Source organism: Balearica regulorum, chromosome 3 (genome assembly GCF_011004875.1).
Source record: "Balearica regulorum gibbericeps isolate bBalReg1 chromosome 3, bBalReg1.pri, whole genome shotgun sequence".
Taxonomy (NCBI): domain Eukaryota; kingdom Metazoa; phylum Chordata; class Aves; order Gruiformes; family Gruidae; genus Balearica; species Balearica regulorum.
Window position 1 is genome coordinate 69,673,479 of NC_046186.1, and position 21,985 is coordinate 69,695,463.

Below are 21,985 nucleotides of genomic sequence, written 5' to 3' on the forward strand. Positions count from 1 at the left end.
CCTTCTGCACTGACCTTGGTGTCTGCAGAGTTTCTTACATCTTCACACTCCTCTCTCTGGCTGCAAAAGCTCTCTAACTGTTTTTCTCTTTCTTAAATATGTTATCACAGAGGCGCTGATTGGCTTGGCCTTGGCCAGCGGCGGGTCCATCTTGGAGCCGGCTGGCATTGGCTCTGTCAGACACAGGGGAAGCTTCTAGCAGCTTCTCACAGAAGCCACCCCTGTAGCCCCCCCAATACCAAAACCTTGCCATGCAAACCCAACACAATGGGAAATCGAGAAACTTTTGGTTGTTGCACCAATATTAAAGCTGTGGTGAAGTGCATTTTAATCTTTCAAATAGGCAGAGACATTGACTGATGGGCTTAATATTTCACAAACTAAAAAGCAAATAAATTAGCTATAATGAGTTGACCTTATAATCAAAAACTAAAAATATACCTTGAACTACCATGCCACAGAAAGAATGAACAAATTACTCATTTTTAGGTACACATGCAATAAGACCATTTTTTTTAACTACTAATTCCCAAAACTAGGACTTGTGAAGTATTGCTTCTTGACCCCGTGGCGGGGGTCTGCAGCAGGGCGTGCAAGAAGGCAGCTGTTTGTGCCACAGTGGGAAAGCTGGGCAGTGCACAGCTGGCCGCTGCACAGCCACGCACAGAGCTGACAGCCCCTCTCCCAAGCAGCCTACATTTCAAGTACGTGACTAGGGACAACAGATGGATAGAGACCGGAGCCGATGAAAACAGTGGGATACTGGACAGTCTGAAATCCCAGCTACTTACCCGCTCTCTAATACTGCCAAATTTAAAATTTCACAGTCTTACTGTCACAGCAGAGTTCACTCTGCTCTTCCTCACTGAGGAAGAGGAGCAGCGAGACCTTCATGCGTGTTACAAAAGGGCTTCAGGCTGGAATTTGTTGCTGAGGCAGATCCCCTAAGTGATGCATGGGATAAAAATACCTGGTTTCTTCATGTCTCCTTGCTGCTTTGCTAATGGAAAAGTGGTTGTAGGCTGAGCTACATATTCGGTAGCAAGGAATGGTGGAGGTCAGTATGCTGGGCATACAGTTTTGGAGGTCAGCACCTAAACCTCTGACTAGAGGCTGACACTAAGGGTTTACATGGGCTTCAGGAGGTGGCCAGGACACAGGCGGAAACATTTCCTCTGAGAAAAGCAAGCCTGAGGTACAGCGGATGGCTTAATGTAGCTCCCAAGCGAGAGCAGCAAAACAGAAGTCATCTATTATGGTGAAACAGCCTCCACACCCAGGGACTCTTTAAGTGCAGGATTCAGGAATAAAACCTCCAAATGCCAATATTGGGACAAGCACAGTTGAAGGCAGTCTGGAGTTGCTGCTAAAATTGCCACGGGGCCATGACTCACACAGAGCTGCCACCGAAGCGGGGTGAAGAGCCCGGCTGCCGCTCCACCCCGTGGGCAGGCCGCCATGCCGGGTGGCTCCCGAATCGCTGCCAGGCCACCCCCGTGCAAGCTCCGGCGAGGGGAAACATCCTGTACGTCCATCGCTCCTTCCTTTTCCTCGCCGTGGCATCACCAGATGCAGCCACCTTGGTGGTGGCCTTCCTCTCCTTGTGTACATGGAAATCCTGAGCCTTCAAAGTATGTCCTTTAAAAAAAAAAAAGGCTTTAATCATTGAGTACAAATTAAGTAATGTTAATATGACAGTAGAGGTGATAACACTAGTAGCAATTCCTGTGTTTAGTAATAATTACTATTTCTGTTCCCTTGCTGTCTGGATTCTCTAAATTTTGCAGGCTGGTATTCACACCTAGGAGACCTAAAACTGCACCTCGCTTTAAAGAAAAGTGAGATTTGTGTCACCACGTGGTCCCAAGAGCGGTGGCTTTCAGACACGACACGCTCGCCAGCTCTTGCAGCGTGGTCTCGGCTACCGTGCTACTTCAGAGCATCTTTTCCGTGCGGGTTTATACCCGACCACGTCAAAGATGGACGTGGCCTATAGACAGCAATAAAATTTTAAAGCGTTTGGCGAAGTTTCAGGTGTTTTTGTGACTTTCTTACTTTAGGTGCTATTAGCCCGGCGGGGGGGGGGATGTCAGGCAGAGGGTGAAAGGTAACGAGAGTTTAAAAATATTGCCCGCCCCCCCGCCCCGACACCGCCTTCCTTCCCGGGAGAAGCCGCAGCGACCCCAGGAAGTTTCTCCTCGGCACTTTTCCCAGCACAGGCCCGGGCCGGAACCGAGCGCGGACGCGAAGGCCGGTCACGGCCCGCAGCGATGGCTGCGGGCCGTGACCGGCCTTCGCGTCCGCGCTCGCCTCTGGCCCGCCGGGGTACAGCACCTGGGGGCGGAGCGGTAGCGGGGCGGGCTCGGCGGCGGGAGGAGCCAGTCCGAAGAGGGGGAGGCCCGAAGCGGCGCTGCCGGGATGGGAGTCTGAGAGGAGGTGGGACGAGTCCGTCTCTGGAGGAGCGTGGTTGAGGTCTCCCGCGGGGGGTTTTGGTGCTGGCGGGGTTAAGCCCGCCATGGAGCCGGTGACCAGGTGGAGTCCGAAGCAAGTGGTAGACTGGACTAAGGGTAAGAGAGCGCCGGCCAGGCCGGGTTTGCTTCGCGGGAACTTCCCGGTGTCGGGCTGCGGGGTGACCTGTCGCTCGGCGAGGTAGCGCTGGCCGCCGCGGTTTGTCTTCCCGGAGCCGGGTTCCCCGGCTGGGCGAGCGGGGCCTTTGCCAGCGCCGCGGCGGTGCCGGCCCCGGCTCTGTGGCCGCCCTGCCGGCTGAGCGCCTGAGCTCCCCCGACATGCTGCTTGGGAGTTGGCGGTTCACCGCTCCCTCCTGACTTGTCGCCTTACCTGCTGGTGCGTGCTTGGTGTTGTGGGGTGTTGTCTGGGACGTGGGAAAGGGGGGAGGTGAACTTTGCACCGGGCTGTGTGAGGGTGGCTGGCTCGGGGTACGTGTACTTGTAGCGGGGTCTTCCCTGGGCTCGATCCCCTTCTTCTGTGGTTGTGCTGGCCAGTCTGCTCGCACAGGGATAGTAACGATGCTCCTTCAGGCAGCTATAGTAAGTTAACTTCCAGCTTTTCAAGCAAAAGCCGCTTACTTTGGAAGTTAAGCAAAAACTTTATAAACTAGCTCAAGTAAGCAAGAACTCTTTATCCTGCCTAACGGTGACGGGATTAAAACGCTGTGCTCCCGCTCGGAGAGTCGAATGGCGGCCCCTCCATCCATCTGTCCGTCCGTCCATCCCTCCCACCCTTCACCTCTCGTGTACGTGTCTGCTTGTTTCTCTGCCTCTTATCCCGCCTATCAAAACTTGCGGCTCCGATTCCGAGTTTCTTCAGGACGTTGACGGAGCTGCGGAAAGCCTCGGCGGGACTGATGTGCGAAGGCGGCGTTGGGAAGCCTGTCCCTGTGCCCGGCTCCGGGGGGCTCTTTGGTGGGAGAGACAAGGTGGGGACGAAGCAGGCGCTGGGTCGTGGGCTGCACCCACGAAGTGCCCCGTCCCTTCCGTGGGGGACCTCTGCAGTGCTGGGTGTCTTTGGGTTTTTCTTTGAAGGCGTGTCGAACCTCAGTTTTGTCAAATCAGGTTGGACTCGGTGTTTTGTGAATGCCGATTAGGATATTGCTGTCGCGGTTCCCGCTCCACAGGGAATAAATCAAAAGGGAAACAGCTATGAGTTAGGTGAGGGATTTATGACTTCCGAAATATATTTCTGTTTTCTTGTAGGACTGCGTTTTACTGTGATAATCTTTTATTACGTGAAGCGTTTTCACGGGCTTTGCTGAAGTTGATGTGAAATTAGGAATGCTTTCAGAGGTTAAAGTTTCCCTGGATTAGAAGTGGCATTTACTTATAGCAGCCATTACTCCTCTGTCTCAGGACCATAATGCTGATTAGACTGCGTGCCTGTGGTCAGCACTTGGCAGTAGATCTGCTCAAGTCTGAGGCAGATTTGGAAAGCAGGCGCATGTTTTCATACAGCGTGAGATGGATACTCCCAGCCCTCCTGAGCGTGAACATGTGCAGAAGGGGCCGGTGCCAGTGAGTGACTGTCCAAGCAGCCTTTGTGAGAAGAGGATTCCATACAAACGTGCTGTGAAGTTATGCGTTAACATATAAATAACTTCCACAGAAAGATCTCTTTTTTTTTTCTTTTTTTTTCTTTCTGATTGGTATTGGTTTAAACAGGAGTACATTGTTCCAATGAAACAAGCCTTTTGCTTTGGCATGTGGAATATTTATATAATACTTTTCCCTCATTGTGTTTTTTCTTTTGGGAACTGAAAGTTTGTTACCTTGCCAGATTAAAGAGTAAACCTGCTAATCGTTTTAAAAGGCTTTATTATACTTAAGAATGCTTGGCTTGCTTTCTTGCATAATTTATTTTACTCGCAGGTTCCTTGAACAGGTAACTCTTCAGCTGGACCCTCAATTAGTGTTATGCAGAATAATTTGAGGGCCGGCTGTAGTTAGGAGGTGGATCTTCTGACTAATGCAAACACGTGTCCTTTGAAATGCAAAGGAATAAATTAAAGGCTGCTGGTGACTTTTGTTTCTGCTGTTGTCTTTCAGTTTCTAGGTAAGCTTTCCACCCCTTTGGTGCACAGCGTCATTTTATGTCACATTCTGCATGACAAGACTGTAATAAAGAAATGAGATGTGGAAAATTTTTCTTTATGGTTACACTTTCATCTCTGCACATTAAAATTGACACTTTAATAGCTAGCTTACAGCCTTATGAGCACAATGTTTTATAGTTTATTTTTAATCTGAAATGGTTATTTACTGTGTAGTTCACAACCACTGGATTTTATGTTTGATTGAAGACCAATATTCTGTATTTTACCTTACAAATATTAAATTTCATTGTCAAGGTTAGTTTTATAAAACATGTGATTGGAGGGGAACTTACGCTTTTTTTTTTTTTTAATGCATGCCATCTAGGAAGGTTTAGGTGATACTATGATCCTCGCTGACCTGGTCAAGCTTTAGGAGAGAGTATTTGGCTCTACAGCTCTACAGCTGCCTGTAGTTAGTGCTGAGGTACCATGGAGATGTATTCTAGAAGAATGACAGAAATAACTGTGGTGGGAGATGCCAGGTATCCGTGGGGAGATCGGTTTTGCAGATAACGATGCATGCTTATCGTAAAATGATAAAAACATTTTGGAGAATGGAGAGAGTAGCAGAAATAGGTGGTCTGATTTAGCCCATTTTAATGTTCAGTGTAAACCAGGATATTTCTCTGGGAACCTTTTTTCTTTTCTTTTTTTTTGTTTTTCCAAATCTTTTTACAATCAAACAGCTATAAATTGATTTTTTTAAAATAGCTTTTCCAAACCAAAAGTAGTATGGAAACTTCCTCCCATTCCATGAAACAACCCCCAAAAAGTAAAGTCCAAAAGTAAGCTGTATGACCACTGCTGGACAGTTAGCTTTTTTATTCTTGGTGAACTTGCCTTTTTTTTTTTTTTTTAAGTGGCTTTTGAACTACCTTTTTTTAACAAGGCAACTCTTATCCTGAAGAGTTTTGTACTGTGATTTTCAGCTGTTCACTCCTAGGTAAATACTGTAAATAGCATTTATCTAGAATTTAAAATAGAACCTATCAAGAATTAGTAAGCCAAACATGAATGTTTTTAGATTTTTGTAGTTGGGTTTTAAATAAAAAGTGCTCTGTTCATTGTTACCAACAACAGCTGATACAAAAGACAGTTGCTTGTCTCCTTTTGCTAATTCAGACTAGAATGCCGCTATTTTTTGCGAACAAGGGTGTTTTTTCTGGCAGGGTGCGCTGTACTGACAGTAGCAGGCTATGCAGCGAATAAGAGTTGGTCTAGTTAAACTGAAGCTGCCGAGGAAGAGTTGTGCTTTTCTGTGTAGGTGAAGCATTTCTCCAGCTTTGACCAAGGATGCGGTAACTTTTTAGCTACAGCATCTGTGTTTGAAAACTCTATCTGATGTTTTTATAAGCAGCTCCTTGATTTCTGTTTAGAAGAAGTGACAGTGTAGTTACAGGTTTCTCTTGCAGTGTGACACAAATTCAAATGGTATTCAGGGGTCATATTCAGCCATGAAAAGATACTGCTTTGGCTGGGATGCTGTTTTGGGTTGACATGAAGTTTATGCTCCTTGAGTGATACAGCCTGCACTGTTTTCCTGACTATACTGGGAAGAGTTAAACTTTTTTCTTTTTTTTTTTTTTTTTTTTAGTTGATCCTTGTTGGGGGGGTATAAGCTAATATCTGGATGGTACTACCGCTGACCTGCAGTCTTGCTCCTGTGCAGGCTAAGATGCTCATGGGCTAAAGTCCCCACTTGTATCTCACAGCACTCTGTTGTGTGCCTGCGAGACTGAATTCCCCCAGAGCCCCTCAAGAGGGATTCCTGGAGTTACTCAGGTTATTGTGGGATAAGTATATGGCCATGGAAGTTGCAGCACAACTGCAGTACACGGCTGGTATTTGTTTGATTGTGGTGGGCTTGCAGTTTTTGGAGCTATCCTGGGTGCAGAAACCAGCAAGAACCTGTTTAGTTCTGTAGGGCTGTGCACATAGAGGAATATCCAGCACAACAGTGACTTAATTTTGCTGACATAGCAACAATTTGAAGGAAACAGAGTGATCTAATGATGTAGAGAAACTTTCTGTGGTCTCAGAAACCCCTGGCTACTGAAAACCCCTCAGCTAAGGTCATTCCTCAAAAGATGCAAGGAGGAGGAAAGCTGCATATGGGATAGAGCCTCCTGCGTGAGAGATGTCACTCTTACTAGAGAACATTGCTTTGTTTGCTGTAGCCTGATCTGTCTCTTCTCTCTGCCCCCAGGCCTCGCGTACTTATGTGAGTTGTGACTTCCAGCCAAATTTTACACGGTAAAGACAGTTTGACGCGCTTGTGGTTAGAAGCCTCCGTTGTTGTGAGGCTCCGTTACAATTTGGCCTTTGTCGCTGTAGCTGTAGACTCGGCTAGTTGGGGATCATGCGTCTGCTTTGGTCTCTCTATTGCACTCCAGGGTCGGTTATTCCCTTCCTCAGTAGTTCGTGGATATCATTATTCCTGTGCCTATTATATCATGAAATACTCTGATTTCCATTCCTGGTAAAGCTTTTGGGCAACTATATTTATTTATAGGTGCGCCTGGGAGAAGAGGGAGAAATATGCTAATTTATTAATAGTTAGCAATTAATCCTGAAGGCCTGGTATTCTTTTTTTAGAGCTATCTTGCTTACCCAGGGAGATTTCAACAAGGTCAGTGATGTTAACTGTGGGTGCTGGGAGCTATGAACCATAGCTGGATTTTAGAAACAACTACGGATAATGCATAGCACTGGAGTTATTTTTTAGCCTTCCTTTTCTTTTTAGGTAGTCTCAAGTGAATGCTATTGTGCTCAAATTATCTGGGAAAATCTAACGCTACGAAACCCCTGGTTATTTTTTAAGACAAAGTATTTTGCTTTCAATGAAGACCAGAGAGCTGCCCATAACTGGAGCTGCAGAAGAATCTCTTTCTTCAGTTTACTTGGTTACTTAAAAAAATATTTGTGTCGAGTATTTGTTAAATACATCAGAAAATTACATCGAATAACCACTATTTGCAGATCTCAGCTGAAATTCTGAATATAGTTGGCCTGTAATGTTTTACTAGCAAAGGGTGAATATATTGAATACATCTATTTATTTGTGGGTTGAAACAAAGTAAAAAGTTGCACAACGAGTTTGTACTGCTGCAGTCTTAAAATTATTCGTTCATTGTTGCTAAGATCAGTGAATGTGTATGAAAAAATATAAACCAAAGTTGGCCTCTGTGCTCATGCATTTAGATCGTGTTTTCATGGTGTTTTGCTGTGTTGCACTTTCTTGAGCTGCTGGGTTTTTTTTTTTTCCCCCTGATCTTTTCATGTTCACAGTCAGGTCTGTTTATTTGCCATTAAGTTGCTGTTCAAACTACTTTAACCAAACGTTAGAAAGTCTAAAAGCTAAATACTGTCAGCATAATGTCTGGAAAAGAAACATTTTAAATGCTAAAATCACAATGGGCATTAGTGGAAAGTTGATTGTAACCTTTGTAGAGGAATGTAGTGAAACTCTCACAAAGAATTTTAGGTATACAAGGTATATTTAAGTAGTATCTGAACATAGGTAGTAGTGTTAAGAGCGAAGATGCTTGCTCAGTATTAACCAGAGACATAAGGTGGTATACTTATTAAGAGAAATTTCTTCTAACTGCTCCGTAGAAGGTGCAGAGATTGGCCAGTGGTTCGGTTGCTTTTTTCCATCTTTCTTTAAAGCTGTTCCTTGAGTGACAGGAAGTCATTTGTGTCTGTTGTTGGAGATTTCTGTAGGAAAAGACTTTTTTTGACGAAATGTTGTGTGAGTCAGATTTTCCTCTCTTGTATGTTCATCCCTTGCACTTTTGTCTGGGACCCCATGTTTCCACCACATAAATCCTCTTGGTCGAGGATCCTGCCTCTCTCTGTTTGTACACAGTCTAGCACTGCAAGAGCTAAAGGAAAACAAAGTACAGGGCACTGGATAAAATCCATGTTTAAATTTGTCATGATGCTTTATTTTCTCAAGTAAAAGACCCTGACAAAAGGCTGTTATTCAACACATGCTTCCAGATGAATTGCAGTTATGAGCAATGCGTGCGTACAGCCTGTCAGCAAGTATTCAAAAGTATGTGGGGCTTTTTGGGTGGTGTTTGTTCTTTCCTTTTGATTTCTTAAATCTAAACTTCTGGATTGCCTGGTTTAAGTCACGGTCTAACAGATGAGTTCCTTCCAGGCACATCAGACAATGACTAGCAACAGTTAGTGACTGCAGAAGAGGTGGCGAGGCTGCTCGGTTTTCAGTTTGCTGCGTTGTCTTAGGACAAGATTTTCACTTGCAGGGAAGCTTCACACAGAAGGTACGTTAATGAATAAGTCTGAACAGTGCCTCTGTGAATGAAGTGGAAAAAGTTGATTACCATTGTGTTTTTTCCATAAAAGTGATGATGTTGGTCTTAATTTGTGCCTTGCATTTTCCTAACAATGTTGCACAGTCAGGTCTCACCTCCCTAGAGGGATGGTGTTTCCACAGCGTCTCCTCGTTCTATCCTCCACATACCCCAAATATATAAGTCCTGTCAAAAGGAAGCAGCAGTGAGGTACTGATGTTTTCAAGGCTACCTTGGGGAGAGGAAAGGAGGAGTGGACAGGAGTTAATAAAGGTGGGGCCTCTATAGCAACCTCTCATGTATTTACGGTAGTTCAGAACCCAGCTTCTTGTGGTTGCAGCATTGCTCACAGATTTTAGTGTGTTTGTCCACAGGGCTGCAGTAAGAGATAGCAAATTCAAATAAAAATGCTGTTTGACTGTGGATCTCCATCTGATGTTAGGCAGGGTATACAGTCCTTTTGTCATTTGGGCTCTCATTACCAGAGTGAGATGGCTTTAGAATTGTAAGGCTGTCATTCAGATCCCTGGGCCACGCTTCCTTTGCACAAGGAAATTGCCTGTGGGTTTCCATATGCCTGCCCCCATCTTTTCAGAGTACAAGCAATAACATTTCACAGCTTGGAGGATCTGCGGGAGGTACGCTCAATCCGCCTGAGCTGTTTCACTGGCTTTAAATATTTATTACCTATTAGAATAGTTATTTGTGGTATTATGAAATGTAGATAATTTTCATCAAACGTCACACATTCTGGATGACACCAAGTATCTGTGTTTGATTTGGTGAGATCAAATCATTGACCTCTGTAACTTTGGTCTACAGACACACATTCAGTATCTGGCCAAATTATGTTACAATATTGCATCAGTGCTGAGTACATGTACTTTCTTGTATGTGCTTCTTTGATACCCTTTTATACAAAGACAGTTCTTTGTCGCTGTAATGACAAAATCTCTTAAGGTTTTTTGACTGTTTCTTTTACTAGTAGTTAGGTGTAGGTAAGCAAAGTGTCTGGTGTGCTGTTGCAATCAAAGCTCTGTGGCATAAATGTGATCTTATCTTGCTCCTTGATCAAAGGAAAGAACTCCATTTAAAACTTAATTGGTGCTCATCAAGGGCTAAGGCTTCTGCTAAAGCAAGTGTTGGTACATGCTTCTAGGCTAATGATCCTGATGTCTCTGTCTTGTGTGTGCAAAATGAAGGTTGCTTAGGTTGCCATCCTTTTATCATAAATATCTTTCCTTATCTCTCAGAGTCATGTATTACTGGAATGAAGTTTGCTGGGTTAATGCTTTATGAAAAGCTCTGCAATATACCCATTTTGTCATTAAATAAAAGGTTTCTTGTCTGGTACAGATGCTTTCCTAGCCAGAACAGAAGGGAAGGACTCAAGATATTGCCTCCTTTGGATATATTATGAGTCTAGTGGGCTAGTGAGGCAGACTGGTTAAGGGCTTCTGTTGGCTTTCTAGCTTTTGTAGCTTGTAAAAGATCCTTATCTAATAAAAGAGGATTTCTGCCTCTGTTGTGATATCACTGCTGTTGCCCGTTCCAAAGATGCTTTGTTCTGAGCTGCAGGTCTTGGCAGTACTTTTTTCCTCCTCCTGAACTAGCATGGTGAAAGAGCTGTGTCCTTGCTGTGATGGCCAAAAGGCAACCCTTTGGTGACAGGTGGATGTGTAAATTGAAGAATGAAAAACTACCAGTCTGTTTTATCGGGACAACAATATCATAACTTCAGCACCTTGAAAATTTAATCTTGGGTTGGCTGCTATCCCACGGCTGCACGAGACAGAACGCTTAACCTGAGCAGGTATCGTAGCACGGCACTGCTGACATGATGTGTGCCTGGCTATGAGGGTGAAGAGGGAGAAGAGAGCAATAAAGGATGAAGGTTTGTTTTGTGGGGGTGTTTTGTGTGTGTTTTTTTCTTTTTTTTTTTTTTCTTTTCCCCTCCTATGTAGGACTTCCCCTGAGGAAGGAGGGCTGTACAAACAAGTTCAGACATGCCTGAAGAATGTAGTCTGAAAAATACATGCAGGGATCAGGGGATGGAGCTGTGTCTGGAGCATATTGTAGAGGAAAAGTGGGAACCTATTGAAATACAGATACCTATTCTAACATGAATGGTGGTGGTTTTTTTTTCTTTTTTTCTTTTCTTTCCTCCCCCTGAATAGTTCTAGTGGTGGTGTGGATTCACTGCTTCACCCACCCATCCTTAGCAATGTGCAAGACTCTTGCTGTTTGTATTCTGTTAGCTTCACCAAACAGAATTTTAAAAGGATTATAGCAAAACATAAAACTTAGTAATTGTTGGCGTTCCTAATGCAAGCTGTAATGGAAACTTTGGAAGAAAGAGGAGACAAAAGATAAATATGCCATAAATTCTGTGTACTTGTATTTTTTTCTTTAATATTTGTAGTATTCTGTGTAGTATTTGGACCCAGACTGTACTCACCAGAGGAGGTAATATTATAACTCTTGTGAAATATAATCCCTGTGTAAACATAAAAGCATCATAGTTATTTCCTTGTATTTAAAATAATCCTTCATCTTTTCCCTAACTATACATACTTCACACTATTTCAGACAGTAACACTATATAAATAAATCCATGTATGATCAAAACAAGAGCTTGGAAATCAAACCTGCCAATAACATTTTTATTTCTTGTTGATTTTGGTTGTATCTCACAATAACATGTGTTAGACATCACTGCATTAAAAAAAACAACCAACCAAAAAAACCCCCACGGTTTGCCTTCAGTTATGATTAGGATTTAACGGTAATCTTGGAGCAACATGTGATATTGGTATTTGACTGAGAATAAGATTCATTGCTTATTTGGGAGGGTAGGTGCGGGTTTGATGCAGCAGTGCCAAAGCTGGAGCATTAAAATGGACTGAGATGGATGCTGTGCTTCCATAGCAGGTAGTGGCTGGCAGTAGGGACTCTCAGTGGTGGGGGATTTATTTTTATGGTTGCTCTCATGATAGTTTCATGCTTCTTAAACACTTTGGTGCTTACTACTTTATTAGAGTATGTGTACCAGACTGATGCTGGCTAGTTGTGGTACTTTTATTCAGATTTTAAAAGTATCAAGAGAAGATGATTGGAGTAGAGCCTTGAGAAACAAAGTCTCTGGGGGCTGATGAAGTGTTCTTTTGGTGCTTTATGCAATTTTTATCTTGATTTAACCTTAACAGATCATTATCACATGGTCCCTGGTGCTTCACAGTCTTTATTTTATTCTTTCAGCACCCCTCTCAGAAGGAATTTGCTGTTATTTTCATTTTAAAGCTAGGGAGTTAACATTGTGAGGAATTTGGGGCATGCCTACCTTACACAGAGCAGGCCCAACTAACCTGAAGTAGGTTGTCTATGTAGTAGAAACAGCATTAGCATGATTGTCTTGGCTATTTTCATCCCCTAATGCAGTTACACTGCGCTTAAACTCCTGAACTGTATGTTTGGGCTACTTCAAGTGTCCATTTATGGCTCTGCGTTGTGGAGCATATGGTGAAAGTGATTTGTCTCTGGTCATACAGTGGGTGGCATTCAAATCGGGATTAAGACATGATTAATTTAGTTGTCTGTACTTCTGCTATAGTCATTAGAGCCTAGAGAGTGGCTCAGCAGATCTTGTGCTTGGTGTCTGTTTTGGGGCAAATTGAATCATGCTCTGGGCTCTTTTGAGTACAGAGCAGGTCTCCGTTGAGTATCCTGGGAGTTCAAGCATGTCAGTCTCCAACCAGGTCCATCCCATGATGTCTGCAGCAGAGGAAGAAAACTTGCAGGCCGTGGTTAAGTGTTGTAGTTGCTGGATCCTCCTTTCTCAGTCACCTGAGAACTTCCAGGGTGTGGGAAGTCATAAGAACAAATGAGGGGGCATGCTTATTTAAAAATTATGTGTATTCTTGCTTAAGAAAATAGAGCATTGCTGCATTTAGGGTTGTTGGAATACTACTAGTCAATAGGCCTCTGATGTACAAAAGAGTTGTTGAATGTAATCAGTGTGATCCGTATGCGGGAGGCCTGTAATTCTATCTCGTGCTATTCAGTATCTGATGAAAAATTTGGTATATTTTAACACAGAGTCTTAAAATATTGCGTGTGAGAGTAATAACAAATGCCAAGTGTGGTACCTGACCTCTTCTGTCCTTTCTACTTTGCCTAGCTCCAGTGTAGTGCCTTTAATTGGTGGACTACCTTGTAAAGCTACCTGGAAAAGATGAGCAGCACCACATGTTATTGCATGAATAGGCAGCATCTAACAATTGTAAGTGAATCAGGCATAGCCGATACTTTTTAGATCTTTGTGGTATAATTAGAAACACTCGGAGCAGCTTTCTGGGTCTACTTTGGATTCTTTTTGCAGCAGAAGCCCTCCTATCTTGTAGTGCTAGCCATGATGGGAAAACAGTTGGAAAATTATGTTTTCCATTGATGTTGCTGGAACCAAACCTTTGGTGTAGTAGCTAGTCCTGAATATTTTGGGAAGCTGTTTAATATTTTGTTGTCTTAGACCAGCTCACGGTGCCTAGGTTCCAAGTTAGTGAGCATCTTCGGTGTATACAATTGTCTCTTGAAACAAAGCAATTGACAATTGGACACTGGGATGTGGCCATAGTACCACTAGCAACACTGTGTGTCAGCTTTTAGTGTAGTAAGATTAGTACTGGCTTCTCAGGGCGGTCTATCTGGAGAGGAATTCCAGCTCCCAGTAGAGTCAGTTCCATGCTAGGTATGAGTGGAGACTTTTGCTGAGCTGTCATTCACAGAAGTACTCATTTCCCAGATTGTCAGCTTGTATGTACACTTACAGGTTTTGCTCAAATTGACATGGCTTGGTTGCTGCAGAATACTGAATGGCCTGTGTGGTTGGGTGTTCTCAAAAATGTATTAACTTTTGAAAACTAGTTTTCTGTTAAGATTTAATCTGTTTTCATTCTGTCTGCAGTGTCCCCCTAGTAGCTTTGTTAGCCATAATGTGAGGGCCCTTCCTAGAGATGCTTCTGGCACCTAGGAATTAGGCACTCACTGGAAGCTACAGCAATAAAGTTGTATTCTGTAACAGATCTTTAAAAACAAAAAACTAAACAAATCCCAGTTTAGCTGAAAGGCTGTGAGAAAGAAACAAGTAGCCATCAATCAAATTGAATGACTTCTTTACAAATATTGAATGGTGCTTTGCTGTGCCCTAAAAGTATCAGGAAGATGTGTTTGGAGCTTCAGGAGGGGGTCAGAAGTATCTTGTCACCACCTTTCTAAGAGGGTGGAATATCTGCTCTTGCCTCTTTGTAATCACAAAAAATAGTATATGAGGATGTTAGATGGAGTGGCTGAGATGGATATAGGGCTCTTTCCTGCCCTTTTCTGCTCTGCTTTACATCTAGGAAGGAGGCAGGGCTCCTGGTCAGGTTGGTGGTATTTTGGACTTGTGTGTGATTCGGACAAGAGTCCTCAGTCAGCTTTACCACTGTTGACCTTAGATGCCTCTGGCTTTATTACAGTTGGGGTGTTGCATTTCAACTCTGATGAGGTCTCTGCTATTGTAGGAAGTAGCATCCTCACTGCACACCTAACTAGGGCTGTAAGATAATGTGGAATAATGAAAATGTGTCAGGCAGCTAATTGTTTGAAGCAATTGCTTTAGATGCTTGAAGCAATTATAAAAATATGGGGAAGCTGAGAGATTTGGTGATTGACTGCTCAGTTGATGAACCTTGGTTTTTGTCACAGTCTGTTCAAAGGAAGCTGAGATGCTTCAGCGATATGCTTTAAAATGCCTATTGTATTAGGTGCCTCAAGGCAAGTCTTTCCTGTCACCAGGATACATTATCAGCATGTTTTGCTGCTGCAAAGTTTTGGATTTTTTTTTTTGTCTAACTAAGCGTGCTAACTGTATCAGTCTCTTCTTCCCTCCCCACTCTGCTGCCACCTTTATTGCTTCAACTGTGTGCTGGCTGCCTTTGCTTTTGGAGATCTTTGTGGCCAGGTGTTCTCCTAGCCTTGCTCTGCACGTCTTCCCTCACCTGTTGTTGGGAACCCAATGGCTACTTTACTTGATCACTTTTAAGCTTTCTGATCTTTTTCATGTTGCTGCGAAGTTCTCCTTAAAGCTGTCAGCTCTGATGGCATCAACCTTCCCAGCCCTTTGCAGGTGCAAGGTGACGGCTAGCGTAGTGAAATGGTTGCCTGCCCAACAGGGTGGAGTGTCATTCCTTATGTTCCCCTCTCTGTTTCAAGCTCCCTTTGGACTGGGGTTGGGGTTTTTGTTCTTTGGTCTTGAAGCGCTTTGTGTGTCCTGGCTCATGGAAGGGACTCTGACATGCTATATAAAATAATACAAACAATAACTTTTAAGAATCTAGAATTCCTGATGTAAATGTTTTGAGGATTTTTAACATGAAGTAATGTATGCATCCAAGTAATGACAGTATATCCTAGGAGAATTCAGTAGTGACTCCTGGGGATTTGTCCGTGATGGAAAGAGATATGCACTGTCAGCAGTTTTCTGTTAATGTCATTCAGCTTGCTATGACATATTAATGTGATTAGCAGGTGCTGATGGCTGGTGACTCTCATGTGCTTGTATTTATGTCTCCCTGGTGACTGTGAGATTGTAAACTGCTAGTCATAAATGTTTCGTAACAGTGTAGGAGGTTGTCATCTAAAAGGCTGGCTATCTGGCAACTACATCAGCTGTTGCCTTACAGCAAACTGCTCTCCAGCTAGCTCATGGGCGTAACAATAATCACAGTGTTCACAAGGTGCATACACAGAGGAGAGGCAGATGTGAGTAATGGACCTTGCTGCAATCCGCCAAAACAGTTCCACATGGTGGTGCGAGAAGGCAGCCAAACCAAATTAAAGGGATCACCCCATTTCTTCCTGGGAGCCAAGAGGTAGGTAGTTTTGCAATGTTACCTCTTGTTTCCACTGTGGGAACAGGCATCAGAGTGTTAATTACCAGAGTTCAAGAAAAGGAGCTCTTGTGACTAATGAACTACTCCTTCAACCACAAAAACCTTGAAACTTCTAAATGGCAAGCTCTTAATTGCATGTTTGAGATGAAGGCCCTAGGGCAGGGGGTTGCTGTGCCGTATTAACCACATAAAGTTATCTGGCATGCAGGCTTCCTGTGCTAGTGGTACAGATGTGTAGAGTGTACTGTTACTGCTTTTAGAAAATGAAATTACTTTCAGCTTGACCTGTGGAAGGATAGGAGTTGACCTGTGGAAGGATAGGAATTGACTTTTAGGGTCAGCAGAGGTCTTTATTTTGTGCTTGCTAAAGAGTAAAAAAAATTACTCTTGCTGGAAAGGTGTTGACCTAGTTTCCCCGCAGAAGGGGCCTAGCCTAGTAAAGTTGACAAGCCATGGAAGCAGCCACCTTAGGAAGTATGCTTCAAAGGGGACAGTGCATTTGTGTTGCCTGTAGTCAGTGTGTAATTACCGTGATTAATATTTCATGTGATGGAATTCTGTGCTTATGCTTGTTTCTGTTTTATTCCTTTGGAAGTGTATTTATCCATGCTGTTGTGAAGAAGTTGTTAGCAACAGTAAACAGATGGGCAGAGCCTGGGTGTATGGACTGATGGGAGCCCAGCTCTGGTTTAGAGTGGGCAGAAGTTTTGATTTTTGTCTCTGTTGGGTTATTGCTTTGCCAGGGAGTTTTGCTATGCAGTTGTCTCTAAAGGCTTCCCTTGCTGGAGGTTTTGGCATGGAGGTGGAGAGAGTAGCTGGGTGGGGGTCTGGCCTGTCCCAGAGCTCACCAGGCTAATTCCCCCTCTAGGAAGAGGGTGTGAGCTGCTGCTGTCAGCTCTGGTCTGCAAGTAAGTGCATAGTTTTGGTTTCTGTGGCTCTCATTCCAGTGTCTTTCACCAGGATTAGTGTGTGTGCGTGAGAGGGGGAAATAGTAGTTGAAATTTAGTGTCTGCAGACCAAAAGGTTGATGACAGTTTTATATCCATTAGAATCAAAAATGTTGGGGGTAAAGTAAATGTCTTATTTCATGTGAGGGGGATGGGATGTCTAGACAGAGTAACTTGGGGACTTCTGTGTTACCCTGTTTATTATAGGACCATAATACTCTTCTGTGGATTGCTTGCTTTTGAGATATTGCTAGTTCTGGCAGTTTGAAATAAATGCTAAGATAAGAAAATAATGTAAAAAAAAGTGTGCTTACTGTAGTTGAAGCAGTGTGACTTTAAAGGTCAGTTAAATGGTGTCTGTTGGATGAATTTCTGAAATGGAAATTTTCAATAGTTATTTCTCCTCATCTTTCCTCTTGTGGCTGTATTTCCCTTTATTCCCGGTATTTTCCTGTTATGTGGTCTTCTTTCCCAGATGGTATCTTGTCATGTTGGTCTTACTTGGGTAGGAGCAGCCTCACTGTCTCCTGACTGCTTTATAACAATTTTCAGAGGATTTTGGACTCTTTTCCTCAGTAAAGACGATGCTTATAGAAGTGAGAAAGAGCAGAAAAATATTTGATGCATTGCATTAGTCCTTGGGTGGGGAGCCTTTGTTCTTTTCCAGCTAACAGTAAGCAGAAGACAGGATTGCCTGGTAGCCTCTCTGGTGACAGTTTGGGAATAAGTTAGTACTTCACAGCTTTGTGCTTACAGATCTCCATTACTTGTGCAGAGGGCACTGTTGGAGTTGGTGGGTTTTCTGGGAGTTTTGGTAGAGCACGTGGGGATGGTGCCGTCCTCTCAGTAGCACTCTTGGTTTGGGCATGTGAAGCCAAGTCTGCATAAATAGTATCTGTGAGACACTGTTTCTTTGCTGCCATTTCGATAACTTCTAAAAATCACTAATGCCTTCAATTTAGAAAAGAAACTATCCTTTCCCTCCCCCTCCACACTTCTTACTTTCCCCGCACTGTTCCCCACTCTCTGTAAGACCTAATGATTAACTTGGGTGTAAATAAAGTCACTACAGTGCCTGTAAGTGAAGAACAAAGATGAACTGTGATCAAACAGGCTTCCATAAATCACCATCTTAAAAGTCCATCACCACATAGGTGACAAATAGGAGTATTCTCAGCTCTTGAAGAGGATCAACCTGGTTGCATGTTCTCTCTGCCTTTACGAAGTAGCACACAGAAGTATTACTTCTGAATTTGTTTCCAAATACATCCTTGGGCACAGTGAGCAATTTCTTATGATTTGGAAGTTTGAAAATTTGATTACTAGCTGGAGATTGCTGCACAGTACTAACCATGTGACAGATCAACTTGCAGAAGTCCAAGCTGTGGAAATAAGCTCTAGCTTGAAGAAGGTATTTGATCTCTTCAGGTAGCTTGGAAATAAGGCTGTGTAATACTTGAGATAAAGTATACATCCAAGAGAGAGGCTGCTCGGGCAGCTTTAAGTTCATCAAAACGAACAAGTAACTGTATTGTATTGAAACTTATGGTATTTCTGGATTGAATGTAAGACCTTTTTATTAGTGGGCAAACTGCTTGAAAAAAACCCAAACCACCCTATTGCACCTACTGGTTTTAGGGCAGTATTTGCATCTGTCTGTTTCTAGCCTGTTTTTCACCTGTTTCAGAGACTTCTGGATTGAGTTCATGCTTTGTGATTAACTAATGTGTTAAGAATAAATGCTATCATCCCTTTTCTGCTCTTGCAGTTTGTCTCGCATGTCTTCGTAACCCAGGCTAGGGACATTACATTGAAGAGTTCTGTCTGTATGATTTTATTGTTAAGAGTTATCTCCTGTTGTTAGTGTCCAACTAAATAGCATATCCTTGTGATTATGTATGTGGGGTAGCTAATGCAGGGTCTGTGTTCATACTGCGGTATGAACTGTGTTCATACTGCTCCAAATCATCAACTTAAGCATACGAGAAGTATCTGTGCGGTTTATTTATTTATTCTTTAGTGATTTTTTGAAAGAGCAACCAAGAAGATTGAGGAAGAGCAACTGGATTTGCTGGGAAGCAGGAACATAAACTGATCATAGCGATGCAAAAGTTAATCGGTGACGTTTTGATCACTGCTCTTAGTACAGCAGCAGAACTGTGGGTTATTTTTGGTGCTTAAAGTAATGTTACAGGTTTAGGATCAGGGCCTCACTGTAAAAGATTGCATGCAATCTCCCACATACACACACGTAGTGCACTCCCCGAGGACTAATCTGTGTCAGACATTAAGAATGCAAACCATTTATGGGATTTTCATCCCTTCATGCATCTGTTTTGCAAATACAGAACTCAAAGCCTTAAGGGGAGATTGTCCACTGAATACTCTCTTAGAAGTAGGGCTGTTAAATGGTTAGATTATCACTTTCACAAATGTTAATTATTTAGCCTTATTTCAAATCCAATTCAGAGAATCTTCCAACTTGGTTAGTCTACAGCTGTAGACATGGATGATCTGAAGTTTGGTATAACTGAAGTTGGGAGCAGTAGTATTTGGGATGAGGGAGAGTCCTTACAAAGTGGGTCAGCCAGTGGGTTAACAGAGGTTTTCTGCATGAGTGGTTTGTCAGCTTTTAGGAGGTATCTACCTGTTCTTGCCTCTTGCAAAGGTATGTGTGTATGACAGTGGAGAGGTTTTCATTCCTGCTAAGTTTGCTCCTCTCTAACACTTCCTGTCCTTTCAGCTGTTGGATTTATGTTTAACTGAGACAGGCACAGGAATGGTGATTTTCCTTTTTTTTAATTGATTATTGATTAATTTGTTTTGCCTGAAAGCCAACCCTAATTAAAAAAGTTACAAATGTACAAAATTTTGCTAAAACAAGCTTTGAAAGTAACATTGTTTTCTTTTTAAAAAGAATGAATAGTTGCATAGAAAAAACCTCAGTATGAGGAAAAATTGACTATACATAAGAAATCAGTGATGCCATGTAGACAAAGAGAATTGTTAAATACATTAAAATAATGAACAGAAGAAGTATTGCTTTGAAGTGTCAGTAGGCAAAAGGTGATATAGGTGTTAATACAGGTGGCTATATTTTACTGAGGTTAACTGTCTGAAGCAGAAACATTTCCTCATTCAGACAGCTGTGAATTTTTGACACCTTGAAATTTCATGTTGCGATGGTGCTGATGTAAACTGCATGTTACTGTGAATGCATTAACATTATAATTGAAATTACAAGACTTTATAAGGGGCATGGCCCATTAAATTGTCCAGGAGTGCTTCCATGTCTGGTGCTGTTGTGAAAATAGTTTTTAAATTTGATTGTGAATTACTTCATAGTAATAGTGAAGTTAGGTGAGCTAGAAAAGTAGAGTGGTAGGGAATTGCCTCTTGGTAAGTTTAACTTCATATGTCTGCTTCTTAGAAAACTGGAGCAAGGAGATATCTTTGAAGGTTGGGGTGAAACCTGCCAAAGGACATACCCCTCAGTAAGAAGTGAAATATTGCTTCACTTTAAGCAATATTATACAAAATGACTGATGGTAATAATGTCTGGTTCCCAGATGACCAGTCTGACTAGCAACCTCGGACACTGATGTGACGTGGCAGAGACAGTGTAGAACACTTAGGCAGTAAACACACTTGGTGTGTCTCGAACGCTTTGTATTGGGGACATGGTGTGAACAGTGTTGTGCAGGAGGGACTTTATTGTTGTTCTGTCAAGTAGCGACAGTGCAGAGTCCCTCTGTGCATCTCATCTTCTCATCTCCCCCTCTCTGACCGAAATACTTAAAGGGGCAAATGGGATTGTCAGCTATACCTTGTAGGACCACGTATTAAAGTCCTCCATCCCACACTGCACCGTATTCCTTGCTGTCCCCTACATTTGGTGGCCTCTTGTCCGGTATCCCTTCAGTCACTAAAGTACCTTTTTACATTAAGTCCATGGTGCTGAATACAGTCCTGCAACATCTCTTGGGTTCCTCCTATATGGCACCTGTATAGTACGTTTCCCAAAATCTGTGTATTGCATGGTGTCATTTGCTGCCAGGCTGTGTGCTAGTGTCTCAGGGATGGTGTACGTTGGTCCACAACACAGAGCTTGTTCAGTCTACTGTTTGCAGTGTTTCTTTGGTGCACTTTCATGCCTCCCAGAAGATGCTCAGACACAGAGAGACCACCCCATGGGGCCCCTCATCACTTCTACTTTGGCACCCTGTCACCACTTTTGCTATGGATAGGACCTGCATGGTTTTCTGGCAAGGGGGTGATATTATGGTGCATATGAGAAAGAAGGAGATCGGGGATGTTGAAGAGAGGAGTGGGATGGACGATGGGAAGAATGAGACTAGAGGTGGTCTTCAGCCATATGACATGACTTACAGACTGTATCCTAATTCTGTAATTTCCCCAGCTTTCAGAGTTTTTGCCTCTGGGGACTTAAATGATTCCATATTCCTGCTATGGATTAAGCTACAATATGTATTTCAATAGAACAATAAAACAAAATGAAATTGTTGCCATTAATAAAAAAAAATCTGTTTCCCATAATTTTGTGGATGACTCTACAGCTAGTATTGAGAGTGTTTTAGGTTCAGTGTTATACTTCTGTAAGCAAAATGGTAAAGTGTTTTAAAGGCTTGTTTTGAGTAAAAGTTCTCCTGTAAAAAGTATTTGTTAGAATAGGGGTAGAAAAAAGAAACCACCTAACAAATTCAGTGTGCTTGTGTGAGCTGGAAAATTCTGGGAAATGTATTTCTCTGTGGTTGCACTGATTTAGTGAAAACATCTGTATCTGTTAGTAGCAGAAATAAGGTTTCTTTTGGGCTTCTCTTTGGAGCTTTAATGGGTGTGAGGAAATAAGTGAGGTCCACAGCCAGTCCAGTGAGGAGCAACATGGGGGATCTCAAGAAGTAAAAGTTGATCTCTGACAGATGAGCTTTGCTGGGAGTAGTTGTGCCACTTTATGCTGGTTTTTTCCCCATCCCCCTTGCAACTTTCTACTCTTGTCCTCTGCAATAATTCCACAGCAAAGATAGCAGACCAGGTTGTGTCCTCCTTTTCCCAATTTACAGCCCATCGTACCACCTAAAGCTGCTGCTGATGTTGAGCTTATAAAGGTCCTATTGCAGTGGTTGAGGCATAGGCATTCGTGCAGCTTGCCTTCTGCTGTCAAGA

The 21,985-nt window shown here is 42.9% G+C and overlaps 1 protein-coding gene across 4 annotated transcripts in view; it reads left to right on the forward strand.

Moving 5' to 3' along the window:
* The first annotated feature begins 2,392 nt into the window (after nucleotides 1–2,392).
* Nucleotides 2,393–21,985, forward strand: part of CNKSR3 (CNKSR family member 3) — a 58,974-nt gene continuing 39,381 nt past the window's right edge. The window contains exon 1 of one of the 4 annotated variants that reach the window (XM_075748375.1): nucleotides 2,393–2,567. In XM_075748375.1, coding sequence (XP_075604490.1) covers nucleotides 2,516–2,567 — 52 coding nt within the window. In that variant the 5' untranslated portion in view covers nucleotides 2,393–2,515. The remainder of the gene's footprint in view (nucleotides 2,568–21,985) is intronic. The other 3 variants (XM_075748370.1, XM_075748371.1, XM_075748374.1) reach the window with 3 other exon arrangements.